This window comes from Colletes gigas, unplaced genomic scaffold (genome assembly GCF_013123115.1).
Source record: "Colletes gigas isolate AHSC1104 unplaced genomic scaffold, ASM1312311v1 Colletes_gigas_Sc00001, whole genome shotgun sequence".
Lineage (NCBI taxonomy): Eukaryota > Metazoa > Arthropoda > Insecta > Hymenoptera > Colletidae > Colletes > Colletes gigas.
This window is the reverse complement of record NW_025106630.1, coordinates 12,887,917-12,903,938: the sequence shown is the minus strand read 5'-3', so window position 1 is coordinate 12,903,938 and position 16,022 is coordinate 12,887,917. Positions and strand designations below refer to the sequence as shown.

General features: G+C 43.4%; 1 protein-coding gene across 2 annotated transcripts in view; it reads right to left on the bottom strand.

The window, feature by feature from the left end:
* Positions 1–3,355: 3,355 nt before the first annotated feature.
* Positions 3,356–16,022, bottom strand: part of LOC122397446 — an 88,825-nt gene continuing 76,158 nt past the window's right edge. The window contains exons 11-14 of one of the 2 annotated variants that reach the window (XM_043396601.1): positions 11,819–11,903; positions 11,089–11,186; positions 10,391–10,606; positions 3,356–8,659 (exon numbers count right to left, since the gene is read on the bottom strand). In XM_043396601.1, coding sequence (XP_043252536.1) covers positions 10,413–10,606; positions 11,089–11,186; positions 11,819–11,903 — 377 coding nt within the window. In that variant the 3' untranslated portion in view covers positions 3,356–8,659; positions 10,391–10,412. The remainder of the gene's footprint in view (positions 8,660–10,390; positions 10,607–11,088; positions 11,187–11,818; positions 11,904–16,022) is intronic. The other variant, XM_043396606.1, reaches the window with a different exon arrangement.

Genomic DNA, 16,022 nt, shown 5'->3' with positions numbered 1-16,022 from the left:
AATCCAATCGACTTTGTTATAAGCATTTGCGACCCAAAAAGTCATTGCTGTACCGACGCCTTCGTCCAGTACCGTACAATTCCTCGAGAATCGATAATAGAATCGAAGTTCCCTTCGATTTAATTGTCATCGAAAGTCTAGGCGTAGCATCGTAGACGCGTACGACCTCGGGTGGTGGCGCCACAAATCGCGGGACAACATCGGACAGAAATATAAAGTGATACAAAGAGAGATAGAGAAAAAGAGTGCGTGTCTGAAAAATGTAGATAAAATGGTAAAATCCTCAATAGCCGTTCTTGTTCGCATCACGGAGGGACAAAGTATCTCGAACGAGTTTCGTAACAATCTAAGAAATCGCTAGTCCACCGTTAGCTGCTCGATATTCCCGATCGATCGAGTTCTGATCGATACGACGCGCGTAGAATTATTTTACGCGGTAGCGTTGATACGTGCATCGCGATCTAGGGACTTTACGCGCGGAGAAATCGGTTATTCCCCTTACCCTTTTGCCGGGAAAACCATCACGCGTCGTTTCATTTTCTCACCGCGTTATAAAAACGAAACGTTTTAACGTCGTTTTCGTTCGTGAATAAGTTACTAGCTTCGTAGATGTTTTTACGATCGGTAGTAGAAGGAGAAGCGTGTCGTCCACGCGTTCGATGTGTTTTAAACGTTCTGAACGCGACGTACACATCACCTAGCCGCGTAACGTAATCGTGCACGTTCGATCGCGCGTTTTTCAGTTACACATCAACGCACGTTGTTCTCTTTCTTTCTCGTGCACGATAAAGACTCGATAAGCGCGGGGAAAGGAATCGATACGGGAATCGAGACAGACGGTTTCGGTGGACGCGCACGTAAGTCTAAGAGAAAGGCTTTGGGGGTTCACCCCAATCGTAAGCTTAACGATATACACGCTTCTACATTATAATACAGTTCTCGTTTCCTCCGGGGCGAACTTTGCGTCGCCGAATGCGATGCAACGCTTTTCGATATCGGTTCGATACTATCGAATCGTTCGAGAACAGAGACGGGCAAAGTCACGTTCTAATATTAGACAAGGAATAAAAAACACCTTGAATCGAATACCCAACAGTTATCGGAGGCCAGCTTTCTCGTTGGCCTTTAACGCGAAGTATAATTTCATTTTACAAATCAGACTGCAATGTTTATCGAACGAATAACGGAAGTGGTTTTATCTTCTGCTCGTTACCCGACATTTTCTAATCTAGACGATAAATTTGTCCGTCTCTGCGCGGAAATAAGTAACAAGAATCGAGAGGTTCGTTGGATTTCGCGTGTTCATTTCTTTATCAATGGAATTTTAGTTCGTTCGAAGCATCGATCGCGTCGGCATAGAACACATGGATCTGTCGTTACGAAAAGGGGAACGGTACGCGTGTAACGAAAGACGAGAGTGTCGTCCATTTTTCTTTTTGTTTTTTAAACGTTCGATTTTTCAGTACATACGCCTTCGATGGTAAAAGGACACGAGCTTCGAGGACGATCCTGTATCCTGTATCCTGTCCAACGAGACGTTTCTCTTTCCGTTGATAACAAAAGAAACAAAATAATTGTAATCGACGATACACACGCGACAGAAAAGTTCTACGATTATAATCGCGTTCGTTCCTATCGCAATGAAGGCAACGATTGCACTTCGCCCCAGAAAGATCGATGCAAACGACCAGCACTGATATTTCGTTACAGGATCGATCCTTTCCACGGATCGATAACTCGTTAATGATCCGCGACGATTCGAGCCCGGTCGATAAGGTTCCCAAATGACTTACCGACGATCGATCATGATTTTTCACCTATCTAAAGAGATTCTACAACACGATATATGTAGGATCAAGACACACGCACAAATATGTACAATGTTAAGAGGCGGCTGCATAAAAACGTACGCTGGGACACGGTTTGCGTTCAGGAGATCGTATCAACGTCTGTCCTTCTGTTTTCTTTTCCATTATCTTATCGCAGAGCCGGGCAAAACTTCTATTCGCATAATGCATAACCAACAAGACCGCGTATACCAATTTATTCGATCAAACAGTTTAATTTTTATCCGTTCGTTGTGGAATATTTTATTCTACGATTGAAATTTTTATTTGTATTATTCGTTACTCGAAGCGTCTACGCGCATAAAAATTTTGCCCGTCTCTGCGTTATGCAAAACAAAAGATCATAATGGCGAAGATGATAATGATCGCGATCTAACGTCTGCTCCTTTCCGACTGTTCGACAACGATTCGAGTACTATGTTCCGTGAACGATTAACATTTTTAACATATATGTACATATTACAACTTAAATGCAAATTAATTTAAACGAAAATACGCCAAAAATTTTGATGTTTTGCTGTCTGTAAATACTTTGAACAAAATGGAACAATGTTATTTAAGACTGCAAATGTTTTTTTGGAGAAAAATAAGTTTGACGTGCCTGTTACAGCGTCGAATGTCAAGTTCCGTCATTTTTGGCGAACCTGACGCGACCAGATGAGAAATAAAAATCTGTTTAATACTTTTCGAATTTATTACGCGAACCGCGCGTCGTAAAATAGGCGAAGCAGATTTATCTGGCTGACGAATGAAGAAAGAAACAATGATATTGAAGTTTCTACAGCAGAAGACATCCGACAATCCCGATTACGTCCTGAATCACCATGATCGTGTCGCCGTCGTCGTAACGCAGTTGAAACGACCATCACAATAGTGAACAGTGGCAAAAGATAGTACGCGTAATTGTATTATCCATACCAACGGTTCTCGTCGCGCACCGAAAAACTCACTCACGCACTTACGTAAGTACTTTGTTTTTCATTTTCTTTTTTTACTCGCGTTCGATAGTGACGATGTGACAATAGTAAATAGCATCGGTAAACGCCGTTAATGGTAACGATAATAATCGAATAGGAATAATAATAATAACAACGATAATAATCAATAATAAAATAATTAAGAATAACCGTTATCTCGCGATGACCATAATAATAATAATAATAATAATAATAATAATAATAATGATAATAATAATAGTAATGATAATAGTTAATTAACACTATATTATATATATTTATATATTTATAATATGTATTATTTATAGATGTATATTATATTATGTATTTCATTATTATTTAACACATTCTTTTGTACAAGTAAATCAATTAAGAATAAGTACAACTTGGTAGCAAAGAGAGATAGAATTATTATTCACTGTATATCTTTATCATAGTGAGAAGAGAGAGATATATATATATAATATTTTTTTTGTGTATGTATATATATATATATACACACATATGTATATATATATGTATATATATATATTTATATATATATCTTATTTAATTCATTTCATTTTATAATAATATTCTTTCATTATCTTTATTATGTTTCAGACCGTAATTCTTACACTGCCGCCGATGATTGGCTGACGGAAGTGGCCTTTGACTACCTCCCGTTTTCATTTTCTTTTCTTTTTCATTTCTCGCGCGTGGTCCCCCCCCTCCCCTGTTTCCCGTTTAACCGTTACCTCCACGTGGTCTTTTTTTCTTTTCTTTTGTACCCCCGCCCAACCCCTCTGAGTCCGTGACATTCCCAATTCCGACTTCCGCGCTAATGTGCGTCCATCGTCGCGAATCCCCGTCGCGCCCACTTCCGCTGTTCATCGATTCTTAAGAGAGAGGAGGTAGAAAAAACAGCGAAAACGACGAGAAAGGCCCGCGACGCGATCGCGGCGCCATTTTATTACTAGAAATATTACACGATAAGCAGCGAGGCGGACTCTCGATTCACGATCGTCCGTCGAGACGCGCCGTCGCCGTGGAAATCGACGCGCCGGAAACGCGACGATGAACGGAGGGCAACGCGAAAACAAACGCGGTAGTTTCCGGGATGGGGGTGGACGCCGCGAGATATTCGGGGGTGGGAAAAATATACACAGACGCGCGGGTAAACAAAGAAACTCGGTGGAACAAAGTAAACGCGCGTTACGGAGGATTTTAGACATCAGAACGCCGTAAAAAAACGCGGGAAAACACAGCAACCCCTTGCAGGCTGCAATTTCGTCCGAACCTGCTCGTTGCAACCTGCGAGGGAGGTACGGTGGAACGTAGGTACACGCAGGGGACAAACAATTCCTTGAAAATAGGGCGTACGTTACGCTCCGACACACTTTTTTATTTTTTTAAATAAATAATAACCCACTAAGGGGAACGTGATTCGTTAACCACCATTCCACAGTAAAATGAAGTTGATATACGTCCTTTCTCCAAGAAACTGTTCGCTTAATATTCATATGGCGAGGGTAACTTCGTTGCAACCTGCGAGGGAATACTGCATACATAGTCGAACTCGATTATAACGATCAACAAAATTTCCTTGTTAAAACTATTACTCACTGATTAGCGGCGAGTTAGGTTAATCGTTCAAATTGTCAAGAACTCGTTAAAGACACAGATTCAAGAAATGTTGATATTGGGAGAAAGAATATATTTACACGTGGGCATATTATTTATATCAATATGCTTGTTTAAACTACGATACGCTTAATATTAAACACGATCAATACCTTTGCATTAAACGCAATATATTCGTAATTAAGAAGAATATTAGTAATAAATACGATGTAAATTAGTCTTTTTATTTGCGAGATCCCTTTCAAGATATCACGAGTTTCCCCGAGCACTGTAAAAACGAGTGATTTGATAAGAATACGCGTGCATTAGAATCAATATGGCTTTTCTTGCTCGTTACAGCCGCGACTTCGATACGTCCGTGCTCGTTATAACCAAGTTCGACTGTACGTGAAAATAATAGACGGTACTTTTTCGCCGGGGGGAGTAAACATACGTGTTACAGGGGTGTTTTGTTTTTGCAAAGGACGAAGGGATCGATGGGGTTGTTAGGGAGGCTCTTTGAAACGCTTTAGAACATCCCGAACGGTCGTGTACTCGCGTCGAATAGGTCCCGATTTTGGGCAACGACCTTTCAACTAAACGTTGACCTAACGCACGGAGGCCTACGGAGAACGTCGAGCGCGCAGCGCCACGAAAATGGCAGGAAAAATCTATTTCTTCTTTTTGCTAAAAAAAATTAATACCACGCGTGCCGTACGTCTTTCCATATATTCTAACTAAAATTTTTGAAAATACATCTCGATCACGCGCTACCTTGTAATAAAAAAATAATACCATGTATATTACGCCCTTGATATACATATATTTAAAAATTTCTAGAGACGACGTACTACTGCTTCTTCGTTAAATACAGTTTATAAGAGAAATAATACCGAATGGTTTTCAATTCGAACCGAGCACACCAACGACGCCATTCTACAGAGTGGTAATAAAGTTTCAAAAATTACCCCGCCGTTCAACGACTCGAGGGGCTCTACGGAGAACAAAGTGACCGCGAAGAACCGAAAAATGATCGTAGTTTGGCACTGACACCCGTCAACACGAACTAAACACGTTCACGGGACCGAAAGGAAGCGGCAATTGAGAAGTCACGTGTTTCGGATCGAGACTCGACGCCAAAAATCGCGGCGCGTCGAGCGTAGGATCGCGTTCGAAATGCTTCGAATTCCATCGAGATTTCATCTCGCTTTAACTCGCGACGCATTAAAAAAACAAAAAATAAAATAAAAGAAGGAATAAAATAAACTTAAAAATAAAGGATAAAAAAGAAAAAAAGAAGAAGATACGACCAATGTCCGATTATTCGTCTTATAGTCGTTTCGTTCGCATTCTCGCGTAAACCGGTCCCGTTTCCGGGACCGCAAAGGCTCCACTTCCGGCGCCAGGCGCGAGCAGCTCGCGGCTGTGACCCATACTTATGTCGGATAGTAGCAAGAACACACATTAAAATCATAGAAGATCAACGTTATTAGACGTGTTACGCAAAATGGCTGTCCGTTTGGTTTTTCCTTTCTCGTTTTTACTCCCTCGAACTCGTCGTTCGAGGAATTCACAGACCATGGACAATTCGTTCGCCCCCCTTCTCGCCTAAAAAAACTTCTTTTTTTCCTTGGACAATATTCCTTTCGTATTTTTTTTTTTTTTATTCTTTTTTACTTTCTCTTCGTTATATTCTCTACTAGCCGCGCGGACGATCCCACGCGGCCATATTTGGTCGAGCGTTGTCCCATTAATTTTTTATTTTCTGGTCTCTGTGCGTACCTCCTTTGAAAATCGGTTTTCTCAGTTCCCACAATAAACTTCTGCGACTGGCTGGAGCAAGGGTTTACGCATCACACGTCCAAAAGGAGCACACATGTCATGGGTTTACTGATATACGTATAATATGCGTTATAGATCCTTCGTTCGTGCGCGATCGAGGCCCGCGAAGCCTCCGCGAGAGATTCCCTTGTGTCTCGTCGAGCGTTCCGTTTCCTTTCGACTTTTCGAAATCGCCGCCACCCGTCTCCACCCTCGTTTCAATAACTTTTTAATACGCGATCCGACAATCATTTTTATTTCGCGTGCATTCAAGGGCGCGTTTCGACGACTGTTATTTTCCAATTTTTTAAACGATTGGTAATCAAAGTCCAACGCGCAACGATACCATTAGACTAAAATAAATCGAACGATATTCGAGATTAAAAATTTTCGATTAAAATTACACGGTCGTTCGAATTAATGACGGAATACCGAAGCAAGTGGGAGGATTCTCGATTTATTCTGTATTCTTTGACAGCAAATTACGAAAAGGAGGATCGCTTTCGTGCCAATTTCACTTGGACGATGTCCAATCACCGACTTCCATGCACGTTTTCAAGAATTATTCCCCGATCTTTGGAAAATCCGACCGAAAGTCTGCACTGCGACATTTTCAAACTGCTGAGTGGTGAAATGTGTTCCGTCTTAAATACACGTGAAACGAGAGATATGTACCGCAATTACAACTATAAAGAAAATCCGTCTTTTGTTCGATCAATAGCGAAACGAGCAATATTCTCCCCAGTTCTTGCAATGATTTCCACCGGCCATGCTTGTTTCAAATACACGTACGGGACTTTGGTTTAAAACGACGCGCGAAGCAAGTTAAAATAGACGAAGTTAAAACCAGGAGGGTGATCGAGAATGATTTAATAAGAGAGTCGAACGAACCTCTCCTGTGCGGAACTAGGAAAAATTTCCAGGACGTTGCGTTTTGTTCTAGTAGATCTTAAGACATTGACAACCGATCGAAGTGTTTATAATAGAAGTTTAGCAGTAACTTTGGTCATCGAACTAACAAAATCTTTCCCCTTTTTCAAAATCGATTCGTAGAGACTATAGGACGCTAACGAACGATTAAACAAAGTCCGTGGGACGGGTGGTCCAGCGAATCGCGTAATCGTACCGATGATTCGTTTAAATTTCACGAATCACGTATGAAACGACGCGCTCGACGTGCATTCGTGCGAACGGGCGTGCGCGTGCACGCATTCTGCGGCGAGAAACACCGTATCGTATTAATATTAATAATAATAACGATAATAATAATAATAGTAATAATAATATTAATCAATTAATAATATATTTATCGTATATGCGTATATTAAATAAATTCTCCGATATAACTTACGGCTTAACCCTAAGCTTATCTCGACTTAAGATTTAAGTAACCCCACCCTGTCGCGGGGATGCCCTTGCACCACCCAGGGCGGACTCCTTAAGAACCTAGTAAATCCTAAAACCGGAAGCTCCGCCGTACCGACAGGCCAGCTGCCTTTTTATTTTATTTACCTCTTTTTTTTTTTTTTATTTTCATTTCACCTTTGTTTCCGTTTCCTTACTCCTTCTCGTGCTTCATGTTTTTTTCTTTTAATTATTTTCGTTAAATCTTTGCTTCTCTATTCTTCGATTTGTTCGCCTCGCGGCGCTCGAGGAAACGAGAGATATCGTCGAACGGCGTCGTTGCCGATCGAGGACGACGACGGGGACGATTCGTCCTCGATACCCGGAAACCCGAAACGCGACGTACGTCGTCGACTCCGCGTACCCCAGGTCCGTGTCTACGCGCGATCAACATTCGAACCACCGCGGATCCATCCGTTGTCTCGCGTGTGCCAGCGAACCGGAAACGGAACCGGAACCGGAACCGGGCCGCGCGTACACACGGACGATTCGCGTATTTAAATAATAATCTCTCCTCTGTCGTCATTGTTCCCAAGCTAGCGTTCTCTAAATTGCGATCCAACGCGAGGAGGGGTCCGCCGCGCGTAACGCCGGGGCACCAGGTCACGCGAGTCGTCGTCGTCGTCATCGTCGTCGTCGTCGTCGTTGGATGGGAGAAAGAGGACGAAAGAGACGAGGGCACGACGGCCGTGAAGCGCCTCCCGCGAGGCGAACAATCCCCGTTTGGTGCGCGCGAAACGCGCTCTGAACGGTATCAGACCGGCGACGGACCGTCTCCATCGTCGCCGGGGACGCGAGTCGCGACACCGGACACGCGAACGACGACAACCGTCCCCGTGGCTCCCGCGTCGATGGACGTGGCAGTCCTCTCCGGGTTCCAGATCCTCCACGCGGCCGCGACGATTCCTTCCTGGCTCGACGAACAGTGCACTAGTGATAACAACCGGGGGGGAGAGACGAGCAATGGTTTGGATCTTATGGTGGTGGCGGCGGCGACAGCATCGGGATCTTACGATCCATCCTTGCCACCTGAAAGAAACGTTCAACGGAGCCTCGTCTTTATTCCCTTACTCTTTTCTCGCTGACACTTTGTCGACACCGTGCACCGCCATCGCAACTGGATTCTATAGCTCGAATATTTAGAATCAAGCCCCATCATTTTCAACGACATGTACTTTAAGAAAGTGAGATTCTAGAATGCCCCCTTAAATTGCATTGGGGCAGTCGATACAGTGCAACGTGATACGGTAGTGATTCTTAAAACTAACACCTGGACGTGATAGATATTTAGCTACTGAATCGAACCCGGTACCCGGTTTTCTAATAACGTATAAGCGAGAGAAGAGGCTGGTGCAGCTGGATCCTCCACCACAGGGACCATTACTAAGTAGTCGAGCTATATATCCGTTCGTTCATCGTTGACGAAGAAAGGGGCACGTCGAGACCGATTTACGAGTCTTTGGAAGACTTCGTTGGGAAGTTTTTGCTGCGCGCGGACTCGCGCCTGCGAGCGTTTCCAATAGCTGGTCTGACAATAAACGGTCGCAAACTACTTTGACTCTAATTCTATCGAGGACAGTTACCGTGAAGACAACAATACCGTTCGAACTTTGGGGAACGTTAGGAAGTTTGGCAGACACTCTCCGAGTTTATGGACCGGGAACGGGAGACGCGACGATAGACTCTGAATTGGCTATCTCGAATAAGCAACATCGAATTTACGCAATTTACACGGTCTCGAATTCCTCGATTCGAATGTACGCGAATGATATTATTTTTTTGCACCGCCACGATCAATGATAATTTAAAAATTCAACGACCAAGTTACCGGATGCCCGGTCGACAAAGTGTCCCGATCAACGTGCAACACAACACGAAGCTGTGAATCCACGTGTCTCTCTTGGAGTTAGTCGTGAAGCAGAGGCCATGTTAGTCTTCACTTTGTACAAAACAGTCCCGAATCGAAACCAAGTCTCGTGCGTTACGTGCGTGAAGCTAAGCATCGGTGTCGAGCAGGTTTCGTTGTGATTTATTCGATACACGATCACTCGTGGAAACGTTTCTGTTTGGAAATCCAACACATGAGAAAACTTGTCAAGTATAAAAACATCGGCCCTTTCAATATTCGTTACGAGCTCATTGAGGTATAAGCGGTGGCCATTTTCATCGAATAGAAACACGGAGACAATTATTTGTACGCAATGGAATCTAGAGTAGCAACACGCGAAGCACTGTTATAACGTGTTTCTATTTAACATGATTCATAAATTTCCTTCCATTTACAGTATTTGAAAACGACCACATATTTATTAAGTCCACGGGAAAATTCTAATCGTTCACCATACGATTACTTCAGGTCTTCCTCCATGAAGATGGGGAAGAAATTATTTAACTGAATTAAATATTAATACCTTTTGTTTATAAAACGGTGAGGATTTTCCAATGGGCCTAATACGAGCTTGAAACGAAGATTGAAGACAGACTGACGTTTCTCGATTTTATGCATCGATTTAATCTTTCGCGATGCTTGTAACAAAATGACGATTGCTCTGTCAGCTGGAAACACTTTCAGCTGGTTTTGCTCGCGGCCCGCGTTGGCGAACGATCCTCGTGGCGAAGATCGTTAGCCAGTCGTGGATCCCTTTGTCAGGATGCACGCGGGGCCGTGGATCCTGATCCATGTAGAAATCGGAGAGAGATCGATCGTGAGAGGGAGCAATCTCCCCGAGTCAGGATCATCCACGTGGGTGTGATGTGTACCTTGATTGGACGAGTGTGAGGCTCACGATTGCGGTTGCGGTGTGTTGTGGTCTCGCTTGTCTCCCGCAGGAGTCGGCGGCTTTATCACGGGCTTCTCCTCGTTTACCGGCGTGGGCGGGGCGTCCTTTCTTGGCGGCATCCTTTCGTTTATGGCGTCCAGACCCTTTGCCTCTGCGAACGAGGTGATTTTGTGGTTCGGCGAGAAGCCTTGGAGAGCTGGAAAAAAATAATCCCAGATCAGTGGGAGAAATTTCCTCCTCGCTTTTGTATTTTTCTCCCGATTAACCCCTTCCTGTGGCATTTACCTCGACGAAATCCGGGCCCAAACGGTAGGCGTAAACGCGCGGTAAACAAACCAGACTGATGCTAACAGAGATTATAAGAATCGTGACCCACTATTGTAGCGTACTGATAGGAACTAAAACTCGGTCATGACCGTGATTTGCTGTTCGCGAGTCTGGCCTGTGGTATTTATGTTTGGGCCAAAATCGAGTCGGACTCGTTAAACGCGTGCTGGTGACAAATTGTCAGCCACGAGTGGTGCTCGAAGTGGGCTAAATTTCGTTCGAATAACAGGCAACCCATAAGACCAACCGTAGTGATTTATTCGATCGAAATTTGGATTTTTACGAGTTACGAAATTTTATCCAGCTTCTCCCTGGGATTCCAAGATGCCAGAGAAATTTAGATGAGCTCACCGTTTTTTAGGGACGTCTTGCCACCAGATAACGCACCAAGTGGCAAAGCTCCGGTCGGTGTCAGTCCTTTCAGCTGCAACACGCTCTCGCTCTCCTCCCTGGAAGAACGATCAAATAATAATAACTGTCACGAGTTCAGTGATACTAAAGTTGCCCCATTGCTCGAGGCTTTCGAGCCTAAGCGGCGTCCTTTTCGAAAAGCATCGCGACGTTCTCGCGTGAATCGAAGCTAATTTCATCAGGTTTGATGATGCACCGATACACAGGACCATGGGGTCGGATAACACATTGACACTGTGTATAACGTGACCCCTTGATGCAGCTGACTGCCACAGAAACGTTGGAACGCTTTACCGGAAGGACCCCGGCTCTATACCCGAGAGCCACAAGCAGTATCAACAGAAACAGAATTAATTGCAGTACCTCGATTCGCAATGAGAATGATCGAAACCCTAAACTCGATTACTGTCTGCAAACAAAGTCGAATGGGATTGTACGAATTTCTTTTTTCGCAAATTGCGTTTTGAACAGTATTTTAAATTTTAAAGAAAGAGCTATATCGGTTTCGTTTTATTACAATTTATATATCGTTATCGAGGAGTTACGAACGCTCGGAATAACTTTGCTTTATAATAATCTTATACTTGGGAGAGTTTCCGGGAGGAAATAACGCGACTTTGGCGAACGGAAGTTTCGGTGAAACAGTAATAAAGAAGGATAGTTTACTGACCGCAGGACGGAGAAGACGCGCGCCATCTTGCCAATGGCTCTGATCTTGTTTCTGATAACCTCCTTGCGTAGATTGGCTGCTGCACCTAGAAAATCGAGGGCGTCGATTTAGAACAACCGGGTTTATCGAACGTTGAACAGACGCTCCCCCAGTGATCGACGAAATCGCGAAGGCAATTCTAAACGATAAAGGATGAAACGCCACGGATATCTCTATTGGTTCGAGTAGCGAGTACCAAACGAAGGAACAACTTTAAATGATTCGTAAAGATGGAATCGAATGATTCTTGTTGGCCTTCGCGAGATCGCGATCACGGATTCGTCCTACGATCCACGGTCGTAGGATGAATCGATCTCGGTGGTAACTACGTTATTCATATCACAGCTTAACCGGTGATTATGTTATTAAAAAAATAAATAATAATAATCACTCGTTATCGTCGGGTCTCACGGCAAACAACAACGGCAAAACTACAGCCAAAAACTCGGTGCACGCGACGAGCGTGTGCGTATTAGTCTCGATGTACAGCGATCGACATTTTCTTTGGTCGTGTCTCGTTTCCGGTCGCGAGTCGACGAAAGTTTCCGTCAGACTTCGCGCTCGAAACGTGGAAAGGAAAACCGTCGACGTTCGGTGAATCGTCACTATTATTCTTTTTACCAATCGGACGTATTATTGCGTCGATACGAACTAGTCTTTGTTTGCTTCGAATCTCTTGACTATCCAATTTTGCTCCTCCCAATACGAAATCATTTCTTTTAAAACACGTTCTTTATAGAATTATTGCCATTACTTTTGGGAATTATTTACAGAGGAATTGGATGGTCGAAAGAACGAATCGACTTGCTCGAATCGACTAACATAATACGTCCAAGTCTGATCAACATTTATACAAATCACTTCCATTGCTCTTATGTATATCTTTTATGTTACGATCGTTATTCCGATGGAACTTTGAATAACGAAGCGAAACCGGAAGAGGGATAAAATTATACGAATTAACAACAATTGAAATTTAAAAAGAAATCCCGTAGGTTTCGTTCCGGGTTCCATCGAGATCAACTTCCGGCGCGAAGAGACGAAGAACGCGAGGAAATACCTTTTCCGTGCACCGGCTGTCCCAGAAGTACGCGGTCATAATGTATTATAGGAAACGATACGAAAATGTTTTCTTTATTATTATTTTAGTTATCTATTTACATATTAAAAATACTTGATTGATAACAGATGTCAATGAACTCGTTTCACCACAAAATGACTCTGCAAATTCCTTAAGAGCATAGCAGACTAAAAACTTAAAACGTACAGAAACAACGCGTGGGTTTTCGGGACACCCTGTGCACACGAGTATCGTATATTTATATATGCATATAGAGAGAGTATGTGCACGAGGATAATAGCACAAGCTCATTGCATACAAAATGCACGCAGCTTACGTACCGCGTGTGCGCGTGCACGTGTAAACGAAAAGCCGTGTAAACGTGCGTACGTGTAATATGCGTCTACGTGCAGGCCACCGGGCTGCATATCCGGGTGGGTGTAATAGAAGGGGGGCAGGTGGGGTGTTTTGTTATGCAAAAACACGAGATGCAAGAGAAAGAGGTCGCATGCACATGCAGGGGCTGAGCGCGAGATACGTACGCACCATCGGTCACTGCGGCGCTTTACCGCTACTTGCCTACTTTCTCGTTCGTATTTTTTTTTTTTTTTTTACTCTTTCGGATCATTTTTTTATTTATGCTTTCTGTTCTAACCAGTGACCCACGCCTGCACGCCGCGATTACCCGCGAAGCTCGATTTTTACTCGAATACAGAGCGGTTCACAGCAATTTTTTTTATACAGCAACACCCGAGGGCTCGAAAACTGTTTCAATACACTTCAAAACTCTTTGTACTTTACTATTCCGATAGAATTTAGCGTATCTTCAAAGATTTCTACAAAAAACAGTCAACCAGTAGAATCTTACGACCGTAGGATGCATACGTCATTGACGATGTTTTAAACGTTCACCCGAGCGCGTGATAAATTGTAAAAGAAAGGCGACACCTCGTTAAAATAAAGTTCGTCAAGTTACTTGGTTACTCTTTGCTCCGGAAAGAAATGTTTCGTTTCCTCTTGCACGCGTTTATCGCGTTGTACGAAAATGTGAAAATACATGGCTGGTTTCGACAAGGTGTTTGCAAATTTTTTCGCGGAGGTTGTAGAAGTCAAACTTGCTGAGAACCGAGCTGAAAACCGATCTAGAAAAATATGAATCGTTTCTAAAGCGAACAGCCACGGGTCAAGGAGCTATAGTAATCGACTAAATGCGAGAATAAAGAGCCTGATGGACGACGTCTTGATTTTGCAGGGCAGAAAAAGGAAGCCTTTGGAATACTGTATCACAGTGGTCATATTTACCGGAACTCGCAGAGTTTTGCTAAATATCGAGAGTGGGGGAGATTAGAGACAATTAACGCGACCTTTTTTTCGAACCGAAGGCAACCAAACTGGTAAATTCGTGCTGCGTATCTTTCGCCGTCGAACAATGGACGTTCCGTACACGTCGGGCTTAAATTTTCATTTCAATGGACGTAACGTTATTAGTCGTACTAGCGGGGTGGTCTAACAATTCGGGTTTCTCGCTTTAAGGACATATCACACGGGTCGACGTACGTGAAAATATAGTTCCGGTGTCGTCGGGTTTCCGCTTCCCTAACCATTCGCGAGATAAATTTGCGGACGTCGGGGGTTGCGACGCTACAGCAAATTGGGCAATTCGTCACTTTCAGGGAAACGCAACGCTCGTTCTCGGTGCTTTGTTTAGAAATCTACGACGGAATCAGCGAACGAATCGACTCGTGGAACCGTTCGAAGGCTACCCCATCGTTAACAACGAAGATCAGCGACGGGATCGAGCATTTTTTCGTTTGCAATCTTACCAATCTTCTAATGATCGAGTCGATTCTTTCGTTGACTCCATCGAAAAGTAACGATGGGATACGATCAAGCATCGATGATACTTAAACTTTGATCAAAAGAACACTAACTAAGAATTAAAACGTTTATATTGAATAATCTATGCCTGTTTGTACGATATTATAATACTTCATACTGAGAGAAACAAAATGCACGAGAAAACCCTTTACAATTGTAAGATAAAATTGCACAACATTGCAGCACAATGTATTTAACGATATTTTAAACTGATATCGATTCGGTATCGTCCCCATCGCTACCGTGTCTCACTGATCCTATCAGTTTTAAATAAACAAACTCTAATCGACAAATACCGATAAATTCTTCTCAATCGTAATTAACCGACGCGACCGGGGCAGATGTGTCAATTCCGCGTTGCGTTTTAATTTCACGCGAACGAGACGGCGGGACGAAATTTATTTTCTCGGCTATCCTGCGACGTGAATTTTTTTCCTGAATCGAGGGAATTCCGTATCACCGATTTGCCCGAAGGAATTCAGCGAATTCGCCGCGCGAACGAATATTTATCGAAACCTTTCTTTTCTTGGATCTCCGACCACGCGGTTTCCGGAATATTAAACATTTCAATCTAGCAGGGGGTTTATTCGAACGTGATTTCCAGACGTTCGAATTGTTCGATAATTCAGTGAAATTAAAATCCTGAAAGGCGAAAGCACCAGCGGTGGACAATTCGAGAATTTTCACAATAGTGTCTCCATCCAATTTAAAAATGTTTATTCTATATTTGCTTCCCCAAAAATTGTTCACCGCTGCTGCGATTCTCTCGATCTCCAGGAACACACAAATGAGCGACAAAAAGAATCCCGTGGGACGGAGGGGAAAAGGGAAATTCAGATTTTCGGCCGAGCGGGTGTATGTAAACACTTATCGATCATCCTTTGCATCCTGCGGTTCTCACGAGAAGGACGATGCGGCACATACAACGACGTACGTCACTACTAATTTATACAACAGATCAAGCCTTTGCTCTCTAGACATTTACGTGTCAGCGCATGATTACGCACTCGAGGCCTGTCGCAATGGCATTTTCGAACGCGTCGAGGTCTCCGCAATTTCCAGCGAAACGTCGATACAAACAAAAAAAATCCACACGAAATAATAGACGAAAGAAACGCTACCTCGATCTGTGAAAACGATTCTAAATGTCCGATGCATGCTCTTTATTAAACGATTGTACGAGGAGCTTGTACACTGTGTCGATCGTGGAAGCTTTCCCAAGATCGC